The sequence below is a fragment of the Heptranchias perlo genome, chromosome 22 (assembly GCF_035084215.1).
Source record: "Heptranchias perlo isolate sHepPer1 chromosome 22, sHepPer1.hap1, whole genome shotgun sequence".
NCBI lineage: Eukaryota > Metazoa > Chordata > Chondrichthyes > Hexanchiformes > Hexanchidae > Heptranchias > Heptranchias perlo.
This window is the reverse complement of record NC_090346.1, coordinates 46,968,323-46,989,034: the sequence shown is the minus strand read 5'-3', so window position 1 is coordinate 46,989,034 and position 20,712 is coordinate 46,968,323. Positions and strand designations below refer to the sequence as shown.

The 20,712-nt window shown below is 41.6% G+C and overlaps 1 protein-coding gene across 2 annotated transcripts in view; it reads left to right on the top strand.

Moving 5' to 3' along the window:
• The window catches only part of trrap (transformation/transcription domain-associated protein), a 174,911-nt gene extending 157,347 nt beyond the window's left edge, over positions 1-17,564 (top strand). For both annotated transcript variants that reach the window (XM_068003488.1, XM_068003487.1), the window contains 6 exons: positions 1,923-2,148; positions 2,779-2,996; positions 4,125-4,309; positions 11,879-12,082; positions 14,596-14,790; positions 17,058-17,564. In XM_068003488.1, the coding sequence (XP_067859589.1) occupies positions 1,923-2,148; positions 2,779-2,996; positions 4,125-4,309; positions 11,879-12,082; positions 14,596-14,790; positions 17,058-17,342 (1,313 nt within the window). In that variant the 3' untranslated portion in view covers positions 17,343-17,564. The remainder of the gene's footprint in view (positions 1-1,922; positions 2,149-2,778; positions 2,997-4,124; positions 4,310-11,878; positions 12,083-14,595; positions 14,791-17,057) is intronic.
• Positions 17,565-20,712: the final 3,148 nt, after the last annotated feature.

Below are 20,712 nucleotides of genomic sequence, written 5' to 3'. Positions count from 1 at the left end.
AGCAGCGTTAATGGCTTTTCAACTTCCAATCCAATACTCTGAGAAATATAGATTGAAGAAAAGAACTAGAGGCTTCTAATACAATTTAAGAGATAGAAAGAGACTCGTCTTGCATGTAGATAATGTTAATTACTTGGGTAATAATCTATGCCATTACAGGCAGTCAAGTAGTCTGCCTTTGCACGAGCAAAATCATTTCATTCCTTCTCTTGATGGTTTTCCATTCTAATTTGAATTGAATGGTACGCAAAGTTCAGTTATCGAGAAGCACTGCAGCGGACATATGAACTAAGGCATAGTACCAATTGTAGCAAAATTGCATTCACGCGGCAACGATTTGCATTCTGGGACCTGAAGGAATGCACGTTATACAGAGCTGGAGATTTCTCACTGAAGTCCTGTATTTATTTGAATAGTTTCAGCATAAATAAAACTTTTAAGTTGGGGGGGGGGTTGAGACCTAAATGTGGCTCAAATTTGGGGCGGCTCAAATTTAGTGTAAGCAATAAATACGGTACTGCTGATAATAAAGGATGTGCAGAATGATCAGGGATTGCCACTTTTATTGGTTTATTGTCATATCAACTATGTGCATGCACAGAGTCACTCTAACAATTCCCTGGTTTAATTATTTCTTGTCAATTTGCAGTGTAATATTTTAGCATTGCTCTTAATAAATCTCAGCCCGTTGAAGTGTTATTCTTCTGTAGCACTTGATTTTAAATGACTTGATTACATAGAATTTACAGCACAGAAACAGGCCATTTGATCCAACTGGTCTATGCCGATGTTTACACTCCACACGATTGTATGTGTACTGTAAACTATACCATACCACAGCAGTTTAGGGTGCGGTCTGTTTACAGGACCATGATTCTGCTTGTACCTACACATACTACAATTGTTTTGTGTGTTCGGATCCCATTTTTAATTGTATCCTATCACTACTTCAGCATACGTTGAGTGCTGCCGCTGGTAATGCAGTGCACGGTTTAGGATCTCCGTTCATCTCCTTTTGGTTGTGTAATGGCTGGTGGGTTTTGTCAAAAGTCCTGAAGCGATGTCTACCAAAATTGGCAAACCATCAGCGGGAAGATATAATTCCGTTCAATACAGATGCCCCCAGCTCCCAGTTTTTCAATAAATCTGTGATCAGGGCCACAGGTCATGTTGCCTGAATTTGTCAAATTCTAATTTTATTAAATGGAATTTGAGCAGTTTCCATGAAAACCACAAATTGTTGGCCTTGACTGATTCGTTTTTCGAATGTAATGTTATTGGGTTATTTTTGTGGTGAACTTTGTGGTAAATTTACATATTAACAAATACGATTATTAATTGATATTTAACGTGATAAATACAAGGGGCCTGACATTTCCTTTTCATTTGCTTCCTAATCTCAGATTAAGGCACTAAGTGCCCTCCTTTTGAGTTAATTACTTACATTAAGCCCTGGGATTCAAATGAACGGAACTGTACAATGTGGCAGGTAAAACAGATTTATAGAATGAGTGGTGTTAGTTTTGCGGATTTAAGGCATTAGAAGGTTAATTACAAGACTCTCTTGGAATAACACCAGATGTGGCCAGCTGCATTAAATACTGTTTGAAAATTGGAAAAACTGGGACCTGGGTTCCAGCGTAGCCCGGACTGATGGAAAGGTCAGTATGTGCTCACTGGGATATTGAAAATAACCCACTCGAGTGTTTGAAAAGTAACTTTATTACAAGGCAGTGTTGCTGGGACTGCTACTGGCTATTCAAAAATGACAATACAAAATGTAGATTTCAAGTAACCAAAATATATTTGAGTATTTACAAAAGCTTGTAAATTGAATATATGGATTACTGTAACATTAGCTGCTAATTCAAGTATATATTTTTTAAAAATAAGTCCTGCTGATTGTCCCATTTTTGTCCCAGACTTTGACTTCAGTGTACCAGGCTCGATGAAACTTCACAATCTCATCTCCAAGCTAAAGAAATGGATAAAGATTCTGGAGGCAAAAACCAAGCAGCTACCTAAATTCTTTTTGATTGAGGAAAAATGTCGATTTCTTAGTAACTTCTCTGCACAGACAGCAGACGTGGAGATCCCAGGAGAATTCCTAATGCCTAAGCCAACGCATTATTACATCAAAATCGCACGGTTAGTGGTGCTTCAGTGTGCCTACCGCTCGCCCTATAATGTTTGGTGTAATGTTATCAAATTGATGAATCCTCCTTTCTCGCCGGTGTTCAGAATAATTTTTTTCAACAGATGTTATGTTGTCCTCTTTCATGGGTGTGACGGTGTACATTTTATTAAGGTTATTTACACGTCTTGTCAACAAAGCAAAATATTGAGTGAGATTTAATAGAGGTGTTCAAAATTATGAAGAGTTTTCATAGTGAGTAAGGATAAACTGTTTCCAGTGGCAGAAGGGTCAGTAACCAGAAGACACAGGTTTAAGATAATTGGCAAAAGAACCAGGGGGGGAGACGAGAATTTTTTTTTAACGCAGCGAGTTGTTATGATCTGGAATGCACTGCCTGAAAGGGTGGTAGAAGCCGATTCATGGGAATTGGATAAATACTTGAATGGGAAGAAATTGCAGGACTGTTGAAAAAGGTCAGGGGAGTGGGACTTATTGGATAGCTCTTTCAAAGAGCCGGCACAGGTACGATGGGCCCAATGGCCTCATTCTCTGCTGTATCATTCTATGATTCTTTCATCAAATACATCACAGTAAAACTTTCAGGAGCTTTTTATGTCTGAATATTGTCCTTTGTGCACCAGGTTCATGCCCAGGGTAGAGATCGTACAGAAGCACAACACGGCAGCCCGTAGACTCTACATTCGGGGTCACAACGGCAAGATATACCCGTACCTGGTGATGAACGATGCCTGTCTGACAGAGTCTCGACGGGAAGAGCGCGTTTTGCAGCTGCTAAGGCTTTTGAACCCCTGTCTGGAGAAAAGAAAGGAGACTACAAAGAGGCACCTATTCTTCACAGGTAGATTGTCCTGGAATGTGTTTACTTTCGTTACTGCCCCCCCACGGAAATGGATGCAGTATCGATGAAACCCATTGAAAGTCAGCAAGCAGCAAAGAGCCCATATACATTTTTGTACATGTAGCCAGTATCGTCTGAGGATTCAGTCAGTTCTTTGAGTCCCAATCAAATCTTAATACAATTAGTGTTGCTCACCGTAAATTAGAGGATGTGCTGACAGCAAGATTATACCATTTAATACACAATATTATTCCGTTGTTAAGTTGCATGTAACTGCTTTGTTCCTCTAAGACTACAAAGTCTTATTGCCACATAGACACATTCCTGAGGTCAGTTGGAAGTCTGAGCAGATCCAGAGGTCAATTAGTGAATATTCTCTGTTGGGGAAGTTTCTCTGAAGCAGACTCCACCACTGTCACCACTTTTATGTTCCTGGGCCTTTGCTTTCCTTCTTACCTGGGATTATTTTGATTCTTATATCTTCAATCACTCTCACCGGTAAATCTCAACTCCCGTTATCTTTGAGAATGTCCTTGCCTTGAGATCTGAGTAAACTTTCAGTAACATGCCAAGAAACAAACAGCAAACCTTGCCTGGCAGTTGCTTTTAGCTACTCAACTCATCCTGTGCCTCCATAAAATTTTATTCTAGGCTTTGAAAGTGGGAGAACATCATATTAGACATTGCTTTAAGTTTAACATACAAGCAAGTTTATTTTATAAGTAACAGTCATATAATAATATATATTTACAGTCGACATCCTTCCACCTAACTCATCGAGTAGGTAAAATATTTAAAGAATAAAAAAGAACTTGCATTTATATAGCGCCTTTCACAACCTCAGGACGTCCCAAAGCGCTTTACAACCAATGAAATACTTTTGAAGTGTAGTCACTTTTGTAATGTAGGAAACACTGCAGCTAATTTGCACATAGCAAGGTCCACAAACAGCAATGTGATAATGACCAGATAATCTGTTTTTAATTATGTTAGTTGTTACTAACTATTAACTAACACTCCTTTTTATTATTAACTAACACTATTTATTTGTGGGCACTTTGCATGGACAATACCAGCTGAAGTTGTAATGAGCGATGTCCAACTTGTGATTCCCTGTTTGCTTTACAGTACCTCGAGTTGTTGCAGTCTCTCCTCAAATGCGGCTGGTCGAAGACAATCCTTCTTCGCTTTCTCTTGTGGAAATTTATAAGCAACGCTGTGCCAAGAAGGGCATTGAACACGACAATCCTATATCTCGCTACTATGACAGGTTGGCTACTGTGCAGGCCAGAGGAACCCAAGCAAGTCATCAGGTACAAAATTCATAAAAGAGACCTTTTGTGGTTTTATAGGAAAATAGGAACAAAAGGCCATTCAACCCCATGAGCCTGCTTCTGCCATTCAATCAGATCATGGCTGATCTATACCTCAACTCCATATGCTCACCTTAGTTCCATAGCCCTTAATACCCTTACCTAACAGAAATCTATTGAAAGCTCCAATTGTCATAGCATCCACATCCTTTTGAGGCAGAGAATTCCAGATTTCTACTGCCCTTTGTGTGAAAAACTGTTCTCTGATTTCCCTCCTAAATGGCCTAGCTTTAATTTTATGTCCCCTCGTTCTTGATTTCCCCCCTCAGGAGGAAATAGTTTCTCTCTATCTACCCTATTGAATTGTTTTACCACTTTAAACACCTCGATCAGATCACCCCTCAATCTTGTATACGGGAGGGAATACAAAACAAGTTTATGCAACCTGTCCCCATAATTTAACCCTCTAAGCCCCGGTGTAAATTAGAATGAATAATATGAAAATAGATAGGTGGATAAAATTGTCCACTTGGATAGTCTTAACAACAGAAGATAGTGAAGAAGTTAAACATAGATAAGAATTGCAAAAGAAGCGTTTAATGTTCTGACTGTGTTACTGTACAACTATAAAATCAAGCTCTTATGTTGTACACTTAACTGTTGTGTGCTGAGCAACACGGAATGAATGTGAGAATGGACCTTGAACGCTGAAGTGAGAATAATGGAGGAGTTTGAGTTATGTTGCTACAGATGCATGTTGAAAATTAATGGTTCAAGGAGAATGATTAATGAGAGGGACCTTGAAGTAGCACAGGAGCAGAGAGCAGTGACGAGGCTGATTATAATGAGAAAGATGACATACTGTAGGTACATTATCCAGGAGTCAAAAGTTATTTGGGGTTGTTAAAAGTCTGGAAAAGTAGCCGGTAACAGATCAAGAGGGAGGCAAAGAAGGAGAAGGCTAGATGGTGTAATAGAATGGGCAGGTGTCATATCAGAGGCTGATACAATCTACTTGTTCAGAGACTGGAAAGTATGGATTGCTGACCTTCAGAGTGAGAGAGAGTGCCTGTCAAATGCGTGCTAAAATTATGTTGATTGAAATATTACATTGTGCTCCTGGTAGATAGGGACTAGTGCCTACAGCACATAAATTACATAATTCCTGGTGTTATGCAATAAATTACTGGGTTCAAAAATGGTCCTAATGGTTTCAAAGTCACTGGTCCTGATGCAATAATTGGCAGAAGAGATTGTAAGGCTTGTTCCTCGTTCGTTCGCTCTCTACTTACAATATGATGTTCACCATCACTCATCATTCTCTACTCCATTATCTACGAAGATTCCCTCCATGTACTGGCATTTCTTTTTCCTCGTCATTGTCACCCACCCCATAGTTTGAGGCGCCAGTGATTATTGTTTTGTTGTTGCAAGTGGCTTTGCAGAGAGGAAATTTCATCAAAGCCGCACAAATCCTGACACAAGAAATGGTTCAAGCTGCTATCAGTTTGGGTATCCCTGCTCTTCGAGAAACAAGCCCACAACAAATTGGACAGATGGTATCACCGTTCTGATATAAAAGCAGAGGGACGCACTCTTGCCATCTATGCCTCACAATGCTGTGAAAATCTGGCACTGGCATTGTCAAAAATATCTCGACTTTCTGTTCAACAGCTTGCCAGGATACACAATGTCACACCAAAGAAGAAAGATCATTCATTTTACACAGCGCCTTTCGTGACCTCAGGACGTCCCAAAGCACTGTAGTCACTGTTGTAATGTAGGAAACGTTGCAGCCAATTTGCGCATAGCAAGATCCCACAAACAAAAATGTAATAATGACCAGATAATCTGTTTAAGTGATGTTGGTAGAGGGATAAATATTGGCCAGGACACCAGGGAGAACTACCCTGCTCTTCTTCGAAATTGTGCCGTGGGATCTTTCACGTCCACCTGAGAGGGCAGATGGGGCCTTGGTTTTGACGTCTCATCCGAAAGGTGGCACCTCCGACAGTGCAGTGCTCCCTCAGTACTGCACCGGATTGTCAGCCTAGATTTTGTGCTCAAGTGGGAATTGAACCCACGACCTTCTAACTCAGGGGCGAGAGTGCTACCCACTCAGCCAAGGCTTACAATGGCATTAATCAGGGCAAAGGTGTGGACAATCCCATCGCAAATCAGCACAAAAAATAAAATTAACAAATGAGGCAACCTTAAAACAAATTATCCATGGTGACCTTTCATATAAAGCAATCGCTGCAATTCTATTTCAAGACCCTAGACTCCTGGGCATAGCCCTCAAAGATCTGTTCTCTTGGAAGTGAATTTCCCTTGTGCTTACCCTTTCTTTCCTTCTTATTTTGGAGGTGAAATCCTCCCTTCAGTTTGCGGCGATGCAAGTGACTGAGTAAACTTGCTTTTTGCCTTCTGCATTTTACCAGCTGATAAAAATTTGGAGATACATCCAGGTTTGGATTCTCCTCGTGCACCCTGGTCTTCATGGCAGCAGCTTGTTAAAATGAACCCACATTTAATAACCAGAAAACAACTGCTACAACAGTAAAACGTCACTAAGGAGCTACGTGTTTTTTTAAGATGCAAATTTAAATAAGATCGGTCACTTTTTCGATATGAATGTAAAGCAAACAACTCAGGTTAACACATCAGCTTCACGAATCCCATTCAGTGTATCCATTCACAGATTGCAGTTTTCCCCCCTTTCTTTAAAATCCAAAAATTGGATTGATCGCATAGTTTTATCACGTGCAGTCTTGAAATCGTTTTCCAGTCTGTCTCTCCCTTTGCATTTGTTTTATGTTTATGATTCTTTTTACCATTATATAAGTGATTGAATCATAGGCTGAATTGTGCTGTATCGTTCTATTGTGCCTGTGCTGGCTCTTTGAAAGAGCTATGCAATTAGTCCCACTCTCCCTGTCCTTTCCCCAAAGCCCTGCAAATTTTTTCCCTTCAAGTGTTTATCCAATTCCCTTTTGAAAGTTATTATTGAATTTGCTTCCAGCACCCTTTCAGAATAAAAATCATAATAGTAACCAGTCATAAGAATCGTTTGTGCTTTGCTGTTCTATTATGTTGACATGAACCTTCGACAAAGATCGAACCCAAAAACGGCAGGGATTTTCAGGCAAAGTCTTTTGGTTTTTGCAGCCATTTTGTTTGTGGAGCGCGCAACAGCTGGGGGCGATCGGGACTTGCGAACAAGATAATGCCGTGCTGAACGCTAACCCTTGTAGCATTTGCACACCCCATTAACCTGCGGCCATCTTAACGCTGGCTTTGTTGCTGCCTTTTCATCATGGAAATCTGGATTTGGTGGCCAGCTCCCCCCCCACCCCCCCACCCCCCCAGTGACTTTAGTGACTGCACTGCTTGGCGTGGAAATAACTCGCACAGCCCAGAAAAGTGCCACATTCGATGCCCCTGGTTCTATGAGGAGTGAGCTGATTGCAGTGGGAGCACCAGTAAGGAGATTTGACAATTCACCTCAGATACCCAGGTTAAGAAGAGGGGGTGGGAAGGGATGTAATCAGGTTAGCCACTCCTCGATGCTATCCAATAACCACTGCGCATGTATGGATGGTAGGCGGGGACAGGATCGGTTGCTTCTCATGGTTGAATAGCCTGGTGACACCCGGTGTCTGCGCTCACACATTAAGAATAGGCAGTTGCCCAAATGTGTACGGGTAGCTCCTTGTTTTAGACCTGAACCAACTACATTTCCTAACTAAAAAAAAAAGTTAAAATCCTTTAAACCTTTTTTTTGGCAGGCGCCTGTGTTTATTTTTTCAGGTTTGTACCAAGTGCCTCCTTAAAAGCCTTGTACATTTTCACTTCTGTCATGCTGTGTGAAGTTTGGCATTTATTCGCGCTAACTAAAATGGAGGCCCGTGGAAATGCATCCCGGCTTGAGTTATGTGGCATTTTGAGAGAAACGAAAATTTATGTTTTGGGGACAGGGAGGTGGTGGGCAGAATGGCAAGGAAAAAAAAATAATCAAAAAGGCAAAGAACAAAAATAATCAAAACGGCAAAGAACATTCGGGAAAATGCGATTTAGTATCCCTGTTCAAATAAACGGTTTACTTTAAAGGTCAAATAATGTGTTTGCCTTAATGGGCCTTATACAGTCAGAATGAAGTAAGTGTATTGAAAAGATGAACATTCAATAAAATCTGAATCTCTGAATTTGTAGTGTGTGCTGCAATTTGCTCACATTACGTGCTTTAAATCTCAGAATTGGTAGGCCATTTTTTTTTCCTTCTGGCAAATTGATTTATAAAATGGGCAGAGAGCTTGCCCCAAAATGTGTAGGATAGTTCCTTTTTTAGACGAGAATAAAGTACATTTCATAACTGTAAAAAGTTCAAACCTTCTAACCCTCCTATTAGCAGAAGCCTGTGTTTTTTAAGGCTTGTACAGATTGCCTCCTAAAAATCTTGTCATATTTTAAGAAATTTGACATTTACTGCACATCGAATTCTATTTAAAAAAAAATTGAAACTGATGTTAACTAAAATGGTTAATAAACTCAGCAGGAATAAATGTAGAATCTTTGTATAAATGTGGCACTAAAAGTTAATGTGGGCTTGTTATGTCATAAATAAATTGTCGACAATTTGATGGATGTAATTATTTTAACACAGCACGTTTGCATGGACCAGGAATAAGATGGCTAAATCTTTGTCATCAGTTTGATTAAAATCACTTGTTAATGTACAGACACAAAGCTTTAAAACACTCAGTATACTTGGGGCAATATTGATTTGTGTTTTGGTTTACAGTAGTAGAGTATTTATCATGTTTGACATTTTACATATATAATTCTGATTAAAGGTGAAAATGGTGCAAATTGATGAATGGCGCATGTGTAGAATTATCTATTGAAAGATCTAGAGGAAACTGCAACTTAGCTGTATTTTGAGCATGTTCATCCCCGATTTCCTTCGCCCCACCGTTGGCGGCCGTACCTTCAGCTGTCTAAGCCCCAAGCTCTGGAATTCCCCCCCAAACCTTTCCGCCTCTCTACTTCTCTCTCCTCCTTTAAGACGCTCCTTTAAACCTACCGCTTTGACCAAGCTTTTGGTCACCTGTTCTAATGTCTCTTTCTTTGACTCGGTGTCAATTTTTGTCTGATTACGCTCCTGTGAAGCGCCTTGGGACGTTTTACTATGTTAAAGGCGTTATATAAATACAAGTTGTTGTGGTTAGCTAGTTAAAGTAGTGTAGAATGAGGCTTGGAGTTGTTTATCATAGAAAGTTACGGTACGGAAGGAGGCCATTCGGCTCATCATGTCCGTGCTGGCCGAAAAAGAGCTATCCAGCTTAATCCCACTTTCCAGCACTTGGTCCGTAGCCCTGTAGGTTTCGGCACTTCAAGTGCACATCCAAGTACTTTTTAAATGAGTTGAGGGTTTCTGCCTCTACCAACCTTTCAGGCAGTGAGTTCCAGACCCCCACCACCCTCTGGGTGAAAACATTTCTCCTCAGCTCCCGTCTAATCTTCTACCAATTACTTTAAATCCATGCCCCCTGGTCACTGACCCCTCTGCTAAGGGAAATAGGTCCTCCCTATCCCCTCTATCTAGTCCATAATTTTATATACGTCAATTAAATCTCCCCTCAGCTTCCTTTGTTCCAAAGAAAACAACTCCAGCCTATCCAATCTTTTCTCATAGCTAAAATTCTCCAGCCCTGGCAACATCCTCGTAAATCTCCTCTGTACCCTCTCAGGTGCAATCACATCTTTCCTGAACGCAGTACTCAAGCTGTGGCCTAACCAATGTTTTGTACAGTTCCAGCATAACCTCCCTGCACTTATATTCTATGCCTTGGCTAATAAAGGAAAGTAGCCCATAAGCCTTTTTAACCATCTTATCTACCTGTCCTGCTACCTTCAGGGATCTGTGGACATGCACTCCAAGGTCCCTTTGATCCTCTACACCTCTCAGTTTACATGACCTCTGCCCATGTAAAGGGTGAGTAAACACTTGATGATGGATATAATACTAGTCATTTTGCTAGCATTACCTGCTACTTGTATTTTTGTTCAAAAGAGAAAGCTTTCTTCACCAGTAACTGAGTTACATTTACTACTATTTTCAAGTACTGCATACATCATGGAAAACATGGTTTATTGTGCATGCAGATGCATTGACGACCTATCCCACAGTATCACCTGTATGTAGATCATGACTTCCTGCTGGTCTTGCATACCTTTTATCTACGAGAGATGCCATCGGTCCTGTTTTCATGTCAGATCTATTAGCCACCGAGAGTCTCGGACCTCCATTTGCTCCCTCCTCGCCCATTGGGACTGGTCCAAGAATTGAAGGCTTTATCCTGATTTATTTTTAAATATCACTTCACACTCTCCAAAGAAAGATTAATGTTACTGGTCCACTTCACCGTTCCATTTGAGGCTGCACGGAGATGCAAAAGCAACTGTGTCCCATGGCTGTCGTCATGATTGCTTAGCATGTCGAGTGGCGTGGAAATGAATTTTAAACCACGGGGAAGCTGGAGTGTAGAACTATTCGCTAATTTGGTCAGGGTTGTCATTTCTAAGAACCCTACCTTGAATATCAATTATCCTTTCTGGCCTTTGCTTAACAGATTACAATTGGAGATAACCTTTAAACCACCTCATCTCAAAATCAAAGTGAAAAATCTCGTGACGGTTTTTGTGGGATCTATTGCTTTCCAACAACTTGATAAAAATTTCAGTTTGATGTCAAATGCGCACGGTCACATGCATTGGTGAATAAAATGTTTGCTGATGTATGAAACGCAATAGATAAATTGAGACCCTCCAGGCAACAATGTGCTCGTCTGAATTCCCCCAAAACACATGGAACCGGCTGCAGCCTTCGGGCTTCAATTACTTTCCCGAGCTAACCTTTCTTCACTGCCGCATTACACACGTGGCACAAGTGAAAGTTTGATTGTTTCATATTCATGCAACATATACTTGCCAAATAGCTAATAACTCTACAATATGCTGGGCGCAGGCTCATGTCAAATAGAACGGCTCAGCCTTGCTCACGCCGTCATTTGCATTGCAAGCTGGTACAAGTCTCTGCCAACTTTATTGTAAGGAGGGATGTTGACAAAAATACCAGGCCAGTAATAACAATGGCAATGGAATAAATATTCAATGGATGGGGTTTATCCTACTGTGCAGCTCCTAATTTAACATGCAAGTTTCGTCACTTGATAATGTAGGAATATAGTGACATTTCTCTCTTCCTCCTCTGCCTCACTCTCCTTTTTCCCCCTCTGTGTCTCATTCAATCTTCCCCTTTGCCAGTCATTTCCTCTTTCCCTCCCTTTTCCCCTTTGTCGCTCATTCCCTCATAAATGCTTGTTTCATGTCATAGAACTTTTATATTCTCTTTCACTATCTTTAACATTTCTGCGCCTGACACTTTACGTGTTTGCTGATCTTTATTCTTAATTTCTTAAAACAATGTTCAATTTACTTATCGTGCAGTGCTTTCACATGACGATGGGACACGACATTGTAAATGGGTTTTTCTTGCCCTATATTCAGGTTCTGCGTGAAATTCTGAAGGAGGTACAGGGGAACATGGTGCCACGGAGTATGTTGAAAGAATGGGTGTTACACACCTTCCCTAATGCCACCGACTACTGGACTTTTAGAAAAATGTTCACCATTCAACTTGCGTTAATTGGGTTCGCTGAGTTTGTACTCCATCTGAACCGCCTTAATCCAGAGATGCTTCAAATTGCACAGGTACGCACAGAATCTGTTGTTCTTCTCATTTCATTGCAAAAGTTAGGGCTGTGTTAAAGTTTTTTTTGTTACATAAACTTGCTATATTCATCGCAGTGAGGGTCATAGTAATACTGTGATTGTCACTGAATCTTAACCCCCGCCGGTGTACTTGCTGAACATTTAGATGTTTAGTGCCCTCTGCCAGTCTGTGCAAGTATTCTGCCTGCAGCAGGTGCAACTAATGGTCATTGCAGAGCTAAAATCTATTTACGTAACTAATTTAAACCAAATGATTATTGCAGTAAAAAATGAATCCAGTGAGAGCAATGAACTGTATGTCTGTACTGGGGGGATTGTGCTAAGCTACATTTCGTAGCTCTTGGTCTTGTCTCATGCCAAAGCAATTACTGCTAGGATTTTTTTTTAAAAAGGAGGCCATCTCATTCTCATTTCTTGTTTTGTTTTAAAATGATTAAAGATGAACTTTTCACGTGTCAGTGAGAAGACTGCACTGTGGAGCTTTTGGAGAAAGTGTGACTTTCTAACTTGAGGCGATGTTATTTCCTGGCTACTTTTCTCATTATCCGCCTATATACATGATACATGTGCGTAATGCAAACTACAGGCATTACTGATTGAGAACTGCTTCATTTTTCATTAATTTAATGTATCAATATTACCAGATCATCGTTAAATGGTTTACCAAAAGGTTACTCCTGCCCTCGTGACATAAATGTCAAAAAATCTTCAGGTTCATAAAAAGCAAATGAATTGAATAGACCTGATGAAATTCTTCAAGGATCAATGGAAGCAATGCTGCAAGATGGTGTCGATAAAGTTGTTATTTCAAATTTGCACAATCCCGTTTTATCGCTTCTTAATCCACCCTGAGACACAGATTGAAGATCGCAATGAATTTAGCAGCCAAAAGGTGCTTTAAAATATTTAAAACTTCCTGATGCACAGTAATGTTGAAGAGCCTCGGACCCTTTGATTAATGAGGTTGTTTGAAAATTGTAAGAAAGAGCTTGCATTTATTTAGTCCCCAGGATGTCCCAAAGTGGTTCACAAGCAAATAGAATTTAACACTTTTGATCGTAGGAACTGGAGTAGGCCATTCAGCCCCTTGAGCCTAATCATTCAATTAGATCTTGGCTGATCTGTACCTCAAATCCATTTAGCTGCCTTAGCTCCCTATCCCCTGATACCCTTACCCAACAAAAATCTATCCCTCTTAGTCTTGAAAGCTCCAAATGTCTCCAAGCAGCCACAGCCTTCTGAGGGAGAGAGTTCCAGATTTCTACTACCCTTTGTGTGGAAAAAGTGCTTCCTGATTTTCCTTCTAAATAGCCTGGCTCTAATTTTAAGATTATAACTCCTCGTTCTTGATTTCCCCATTAGAGTAAGTAGTTTCTCTGCATCTACCCTATCGAATCCTTGTAACATTTTTAAACACCTCAATCAGATCAGTGTTTCTGTTTGACGTGAGGTTGAGTTATAGAAAACAACCAGACATAATCTCGAATAGAAAAGGAAAAGAATTCTGCATTTAGGGTCCAGCAAATTGGCCGACGGAGGTGAAGGTATATTTAGTTAACATTCTTAAACGCTTTAATTATCAGTTGGTATTTAGTTCCAGGGTTATCCAGAAAGTGTGGTGTGCAAGTAATAATATGCTCTTTCTGGGAGTGCTATTGCACTGTATGTCCTGAGGGTTACATTGCCTCTTCTGTTGACAAATCAATTGACCCTTTAGATGAAAAAATGAAAAGATGCTGACACCTTCAACCCCTGTACATTTTTCCCCTTAATAAATATTTAGAATACAATATATTTCTAGAGGGATAGAATTGAAAAGCAGAGAAGTTATGATAAGCTTGTATAGAACATTGGTTAGACCACACTTGGAGTACTGTGCACAATTCTGATCTCCATATTTAAAAGGGATATGGAGGCATTGGAGAAGATGCAAAAAAGATTCACATGGATGATACCAGAACTGAGAGGATATACTTAACAGGAAAGGCTGAACAGGCTGGGCCTCTTTTCTCTAGAAAAGAGAAGGCTGAGGGGTGATCTGAAAGAGGTCTTTAAGATAATGAAAGGGTTTGATAGGTAGATGTAGAGAAGATGTTTCCACTTGTGGGGGAGTCCAAAACTAGAGGCCATAAATATAAGATATTCACTCATAAATCCAATAGGGAATTCAGGAGAAACTTCTTTACCCAGAGAGTGGTTAGAATGTGGAACTTGCTACCACAAGGAGTAGTTGAGATGAGTAGTGTAGATTCACCTAAGGGGAAGCTAGATAAGCACACAAGGGAGAAAGGAATAGAAGGATATGCTGATAGGGTGAGATGAAGTAAGGAGGGAGGAGGCTCGTGTGGAGCATAAACACCGGCACAGACCAGTTAGGCCGAATGACCTGTTTCTGTGTCGTAGACCCGACGTGATACTTGCTACTGGTTTTACGTTCTATCGGTGTCGTTTGTTGACTGAACAGGATCTCTTTGTTTGACCTTGCGTTTCAGGACACCGGCAAGCTCAACGTGGCGTACTTCAGGTTTGATATCAATGACTCCACCGGCGATCTGGATGCCAACCGTCCTGTGCCCTTCCGGCTTACTCCAAACATCTCTGAGTTTCTCACCACCATCGGGGTTTCGGGGCCGCTGACTGCGTCGATGATAGCTGTCGCCAGATGTTTCGCACAGCCGAACTTTAAAGTAAGGCAATACAGTGTCTCGTCCATACTATCAGACTTTACTGTGCTACTAATAGGAGCGTGTCTGAAGCTTTCTGATAGGCCAAGAGATGGTGGATGCCCACCATTATCTGAACGATTAGAACTGAGCAATTTAAATTCTTTCATGCATTCTGTTCCAATTCCCAGCACTAGGAATGTAAGATGAAAGATTCCGGTTATGACTGCCAATACCTCCTTAGAAACTAAAAGCAACATTCACGCACCCTCAAACCACTGGAATAGAAAATGCTGAGGTTTTCATTAGAAATGACTCTGTCGTGATATGAGTGTGTCTGCAAATTTTCCCTGTGCTCCTTCATATTGTGTGCAGTCAGCACTACTCACGGCAAAACCCATTTTACACATTCACATCTTAAGCGACCAACAAATCAATGAGTCGCTTTGTACTACTACCAACTCGCTGTACTAATCGGGCAAATCCCAACCTGAGAGTCATTTCTCTGTGATTCGACTGCCTGGCTGGCAAGTATTATCAGAGCTTCGTCCTCAACCTTCCTGTTGGGGTCCTGGCTATTTTCAGTTGCGTTTATCTTTTAAATACATTGCTGTCATCGTGAAAGAGGAAAGGAAGGAACTTGCATTTATACAGCACCTTTCACGACTGCAGAATGCCCCAAAGCGCTTTACAATCAATGACGTACCTTTTGAAGTGTAGTCACTGTTGTAATATAGGGAATCGCAGCAGCCAATTTGCGCACAGCAAGATCCCATAAACAACATTGTGATAAATGTCCAGATAATCTGTTTTAAGCATTGGTTGGGGGATAAATATTGGCCAGAGCCCCGGTGAACTACCCTGCTCTTTTTCGAATAGTGCCTTGGGATCTTTTAAGTCCACCTGAGAGGGCAGATGAGGCCTCGGTTTAACATCTCATCCCTAAGACGGCACACCTGACAGTGCAGCACTCCCTCAGAACTGCACTGAAGCGCCTGCCTAGATAATGTGCTCGAGTCTCTGGAGTGGGACTTGAACGCGTGACCTTCTGGCTCAAGAGAGAGGTGACCCACTGAGCCACGGCCGACATTGTTTGTAGTCAAGGTTACAGTGAAATTTGTTTTTATAAGAATTCCAGAGAACATTCTTGCACTGCCTTACTGAACTAGGTAAGTGGTTTTTGTGTGGTATCACTTGGAATAAAATCAGCCCTGGCTCTCTAGCTTTTATATATCTTTAAAATACTTGTCCTATCGTTCAGTGATAAATGATGAGCTTCATTGGATTTCTAACCAGAATAAAATAAGACTGTAAGGTAGCCCAGCCTGTCAGACACCTAACTTTTTTGATTAGCATGCTGTCCCATTTAATTTTCTCTTTATTGAAGAATTCCACTTTGATGGTCGGCTTAACACACTGTCATAAACGATTCAAATGCGATGTCTGTTGCGATTCCTATAGTGTGTGATGTTCCTGCTGCTGGGGAAAGGCACACGCACTTGCTTCTTAGGCTTTCTGCCTTCCCAAAAGTCACGCACCCTTCCCCCCCCCCAAAAAAAAGAATTACACAAATGGTTAGTTTTTGTAGAGGTCGCACCATTAATCATATTGCTGTGGTACTTAAAATAGTGCAAGAGAACCAAGCTGAGATGAAGCCCCATCTTGAGGAAAACTCAGTGTCCCAACAGGTCTGAAATATTTCACGGCCATGAAGTAACTGGACGTTTCTGATTAAAGTTTGTACTTTCTTTCGTTTTTACCTTTTATTCTCGCTAATCTGTTCTTTGCAAAAGTTGCAAGGGTTTTTGTTTTCAAAGCTCGCAGCGCAGAAGGAGGCCGTTCGGCCCATCGTGACTGTGCCGGCTCTTTGAAAGAGCTGCCCAAATAGTTCCCCCCCCCCCCCCCTCCCTGGCCCCCTTTCTCCGTAGCCCTGCGAACCTTTCCTTTTCAAGTATTTATCCAATTCCCTTTTGGAAGTTGCTACTGAATCTGCTTCCACCGCCCTTTCAGGCATAGCATTCCAGACCATCATAACTCGCAGCTTTTTGCAGGGTTTATCTTTCTTAGCAATACAATAGTTGATCTTGCCTAATGCGTACCGACTTGTGTTGATAAATCCAGCTAGTCCAAGCTGGCTTATGATTAAAATGCTGGGTGTCTTACTGTGCCCTTTCTCATTTCACATCCAATCGATGAAAGAATATGACTTATTACAGTTACTGTGCCCGGGGACAGGTCCCTTGGTTATTCTGTTAATTATAGATAATTATCCAATTTTCTTCTCCGCGTAGGTTGATGGCATTCTGAAAGCTGTGCTGCGCGATGAAATAATTGCCTGGCACAAGAAGACGCAGGAGGACACCTCCTCCCCGCTCTCGGCAGCCGGCCAGCCCGAGAACATGGACAGCCAGCAGCTGGTCTCGCTGGTTCAGAAGGCGGTGACAGCCATCATGACCCGGCTGCACAGCCTGGCCCAGTTCGAAGGCGGGGAGAGCAAAGTCAACACACTGGTAGCGGCCGCCAACAGCCTCGATAACCTCTGTCGGATGGACCCCGCATGGCACCCGTGGCTGTGAGGAGGGGAGGGCAGGGCAGGGGGGAGAGGGAGATTTTTGTGCATCGTGCAGTCATAGATACACCGAATCCTGTGAATTAGCTTTATTATTATTATTATTTTTGTTTGTTGGACTTAAACCACCTCAGCCTCCAGTTTGATTCCCGTCTTGTTTTCGCGTTGCTCTGTTGGATCATGCGTGACTTCTACTTTTAAGATGAAACAATTGATTTAAAATTGATTGTGCGGGGTGGGTGGGGGGGTTATTAAAATAATAATACCGTGAACTCTTGACACGGTGGTAGGAGTAAACGCCTGGGCAGCGTTACGAGCTGCTGACCGTTCTGGAAGATAGTAAGATATTACTGCGAGAGAGGGAGCATTCAGTGAATGACTCGGGGGTGGGGGCATCGATGTCCGAGTGTTGTTTAAAAGATGTCTAGAAATGAATAACATTGGAAAAGGGAGGGGGGGGGGGAAGAAACAGATGAAGATTCAACATTGCAGCTGTAAAGCAAAGAGTTAACCATCAAGTGCACAATTAGTAACTGCACACTCGTGTCCCGAAGTGGGAGACAGAGGCGTGGAATAATGCATCAGTGAGCCGAGTTACTAAATGGTTTTAATTATGCACTACTTGGCTTTGTTTGTCAAACACTGCAGGATTCCTGCATGTTTTTGTTTTAAAAACAAAATCTCACTTACCACAAGAGTATTTCTATAAACAGATGCCTTTTCACAGATAATTTCAAGGGGGCTTCTGTGGATACAATAACATGCAAGTACTGCACTTTTGTAAGATTCAGGAAGTCTGGCGGTCGCAGGCGTGTGAAGTATTTTTACTGTTTCGTACCAAGCTCGAAAGTGGCCAGTTCGAATGAGGAGGGCTCCCATTTCTCTGCTTGAATTGGATGCCAGCAGTGACCCATCAAAGAATAGAATGTATAAAATAGCTGCTTTTATTTTTTTTTTCTTCTTTGTAGCATTCTGAAAAGGGAACCGTCACTGAAATGTTAACAAGTCATTCGTTCTGCATCCTGTGCGAAATGCTAACCGGAGTTCCGGTTAGTGCTGAAATATACGATCAGCAAGGATACATGAATGAGTTTGGGTATTTGTCGCGCCCCCTTTATACTGTTTAAAATGCCTCCACAAAAGGTTTTGTGGGATTTTCCAGGGTATTGGAGACAGCGTTGCATCTTTTCAAAACAAAATGTGTTTTTACTGATACAAGTCAGTTTACTCCTGTACATCTTATATAAAGTCTATAGCTCAGTACGGCTAGTTTTTGTAATTTATGAACTTTTTATTTTTACTTTTTAAAAACACAAAATAATATTGAGTGCTTTGCCGACAATTACATTGAAATTGTTCCATCATGTTAAAAAGAATTACATTTTGTACAGAACCTGTTTGCAAAAAAATAAACCATTTTATAATGAAAACCATTTTTGCTGGCGTAAGCGTTTATTCCGAGGTTTTATTGATCATCGGACACTTAGTTGATTTTGTAGATGTGCAACTAAGCAGATTTTGCAAACGCCGTCCATTCTGCCCCAGATGTACAATATTTAATCGTCTTTCCCAGCGCAGTGTTGTTCCATTCTGTCTCTGTTTCCAGCTTTTGCACAGTTTGGGATTCGCACGGTTGTTTACAAGAGTTAAGTCCTGCAGTAGCTTTCATCTTCCTTCCAGTTCCCACTTGAGTACTGGGGCTAGTAGCACTTTTGATTACTAACGAGGGGGATGTAGGTGACATCCAAAGAATATTTTTTTAAACGAAAGAAAATGCAATTTGTGGAGAATTCTTCAGGTGATGTGATGTATATTTCTTCAGTTACCGAAAATGTAATTTTTAAATTTTTTGACAAGGGCAGTGATTGAAAGGAAAGAACTTGCATTTATATAGCGCCTTTCACGACCTCAGCACTTCACAGACAATAAAGTACTTTTGAAGTATGGTCACCATTGTAAGGTAGGGAAACGGGGCAGCCAATTTGCACAGCGAGATCCCACAAACAGCAATGGGATAATGACCAGATAATTTGTTTTTTAATGTTGGTTGAGGGATAAATATTGGCCAGGGCACCGGGGAGAACATCCCTGCCCGTGGGATCTTATACATCCACCTGAGAGGGCAGACGGGGCTACGGTCTAACATCTCATCCAAAAGACGGCCCCTCTGACTAAATCTTGTGGTTGAGTCTCTTAAACCTGCAACCTTCTGACTCTGAGGCGAGTGCGCTGCCCAATAAGCCGTGGCTGACACCACCAACTGACTGTTGAATTGTTCAATTGCGCCTTGAATTTTGAGCTGTGATTTTTCTTTCCCATGTTTAAAATCATTGCAATCAACTTTTCCATGTTAATTAGTCTTGTGCAATTCTTTTACTTCTCACCAGCTGTCTCATTTAGGAAATTCACTTAATATTTTGTTTTACTGCCTCCCTCGGGTCTGTGGCAAAGCCCACATGGTGAGTGATACAGATGAGAAAGGGTCCCGGATTTTATCCGAGGTCTATGCTGCATTGGCTGGGACTGTGCCGAGAGTCCGACAATCGGCCTCACTGCCTCCTTGCGAAAGGGAAATTTGGGCCAGGGTTGATGCTGCCACCCAGGGACTCCGACTGGAAAGTATCTGGACAATGGCAGCATTGGGCTTGGCTGTGTTGCCCCCCTGGTGGTTATACTGTGCCAGCACTTCCTGGCTCAACCCCACACATGAAGAATGAACACTTGTACGGTAGCATAGTGGTTATGTTGCTGGACTAGTAATCCAGAGGCCTGGACTAATAATCCAGAGTCATGAGTTCAAATCCTGCCACGGCAGCTGGGGAATTTAAATTCAATTAATTAAATAAAAAATCTGGAATTAAAATACTATTATCAGTAATGGTGGCCATGAAACTACCGGATTGTCGTAAAAACCCATCTGTTTCACTAATGTCCTTTAGGGAAGGAAACCTGCCGTCCCTACCCGGTCTGGTCTATATGTAACTCCAGACCCATAGCAATGTGGTTGATTCTTAATTGCCCTCTGAAATGGCCTGGCAAGCCACTCAGTTGTAAAATCTCGCTTAAAAAAAGTTACAATATGAATAAAACTGGACGGACCACCCGGCATCGGACCACTAGGCACCGGACACGACAAAGGCAAACCAAGCCCAGTCGACCCTGCAAAGTCCTCCTCACTAACATCTGGGGACTTGTGCCAAAATTGGGAGAGCTGTCCCACAGACGAGTCAAGCAACAGCCTGACATAGCCATACTCACAGAATCATACCTTTCAGCCAATGTCCCAGACTCTTCCATCACCATCCCTGGGTATGTCCTGTCCCACCGGCAAGACAGACCGACCAGAGGTGGCGGTACAGTGATATACAGTCAGGAGG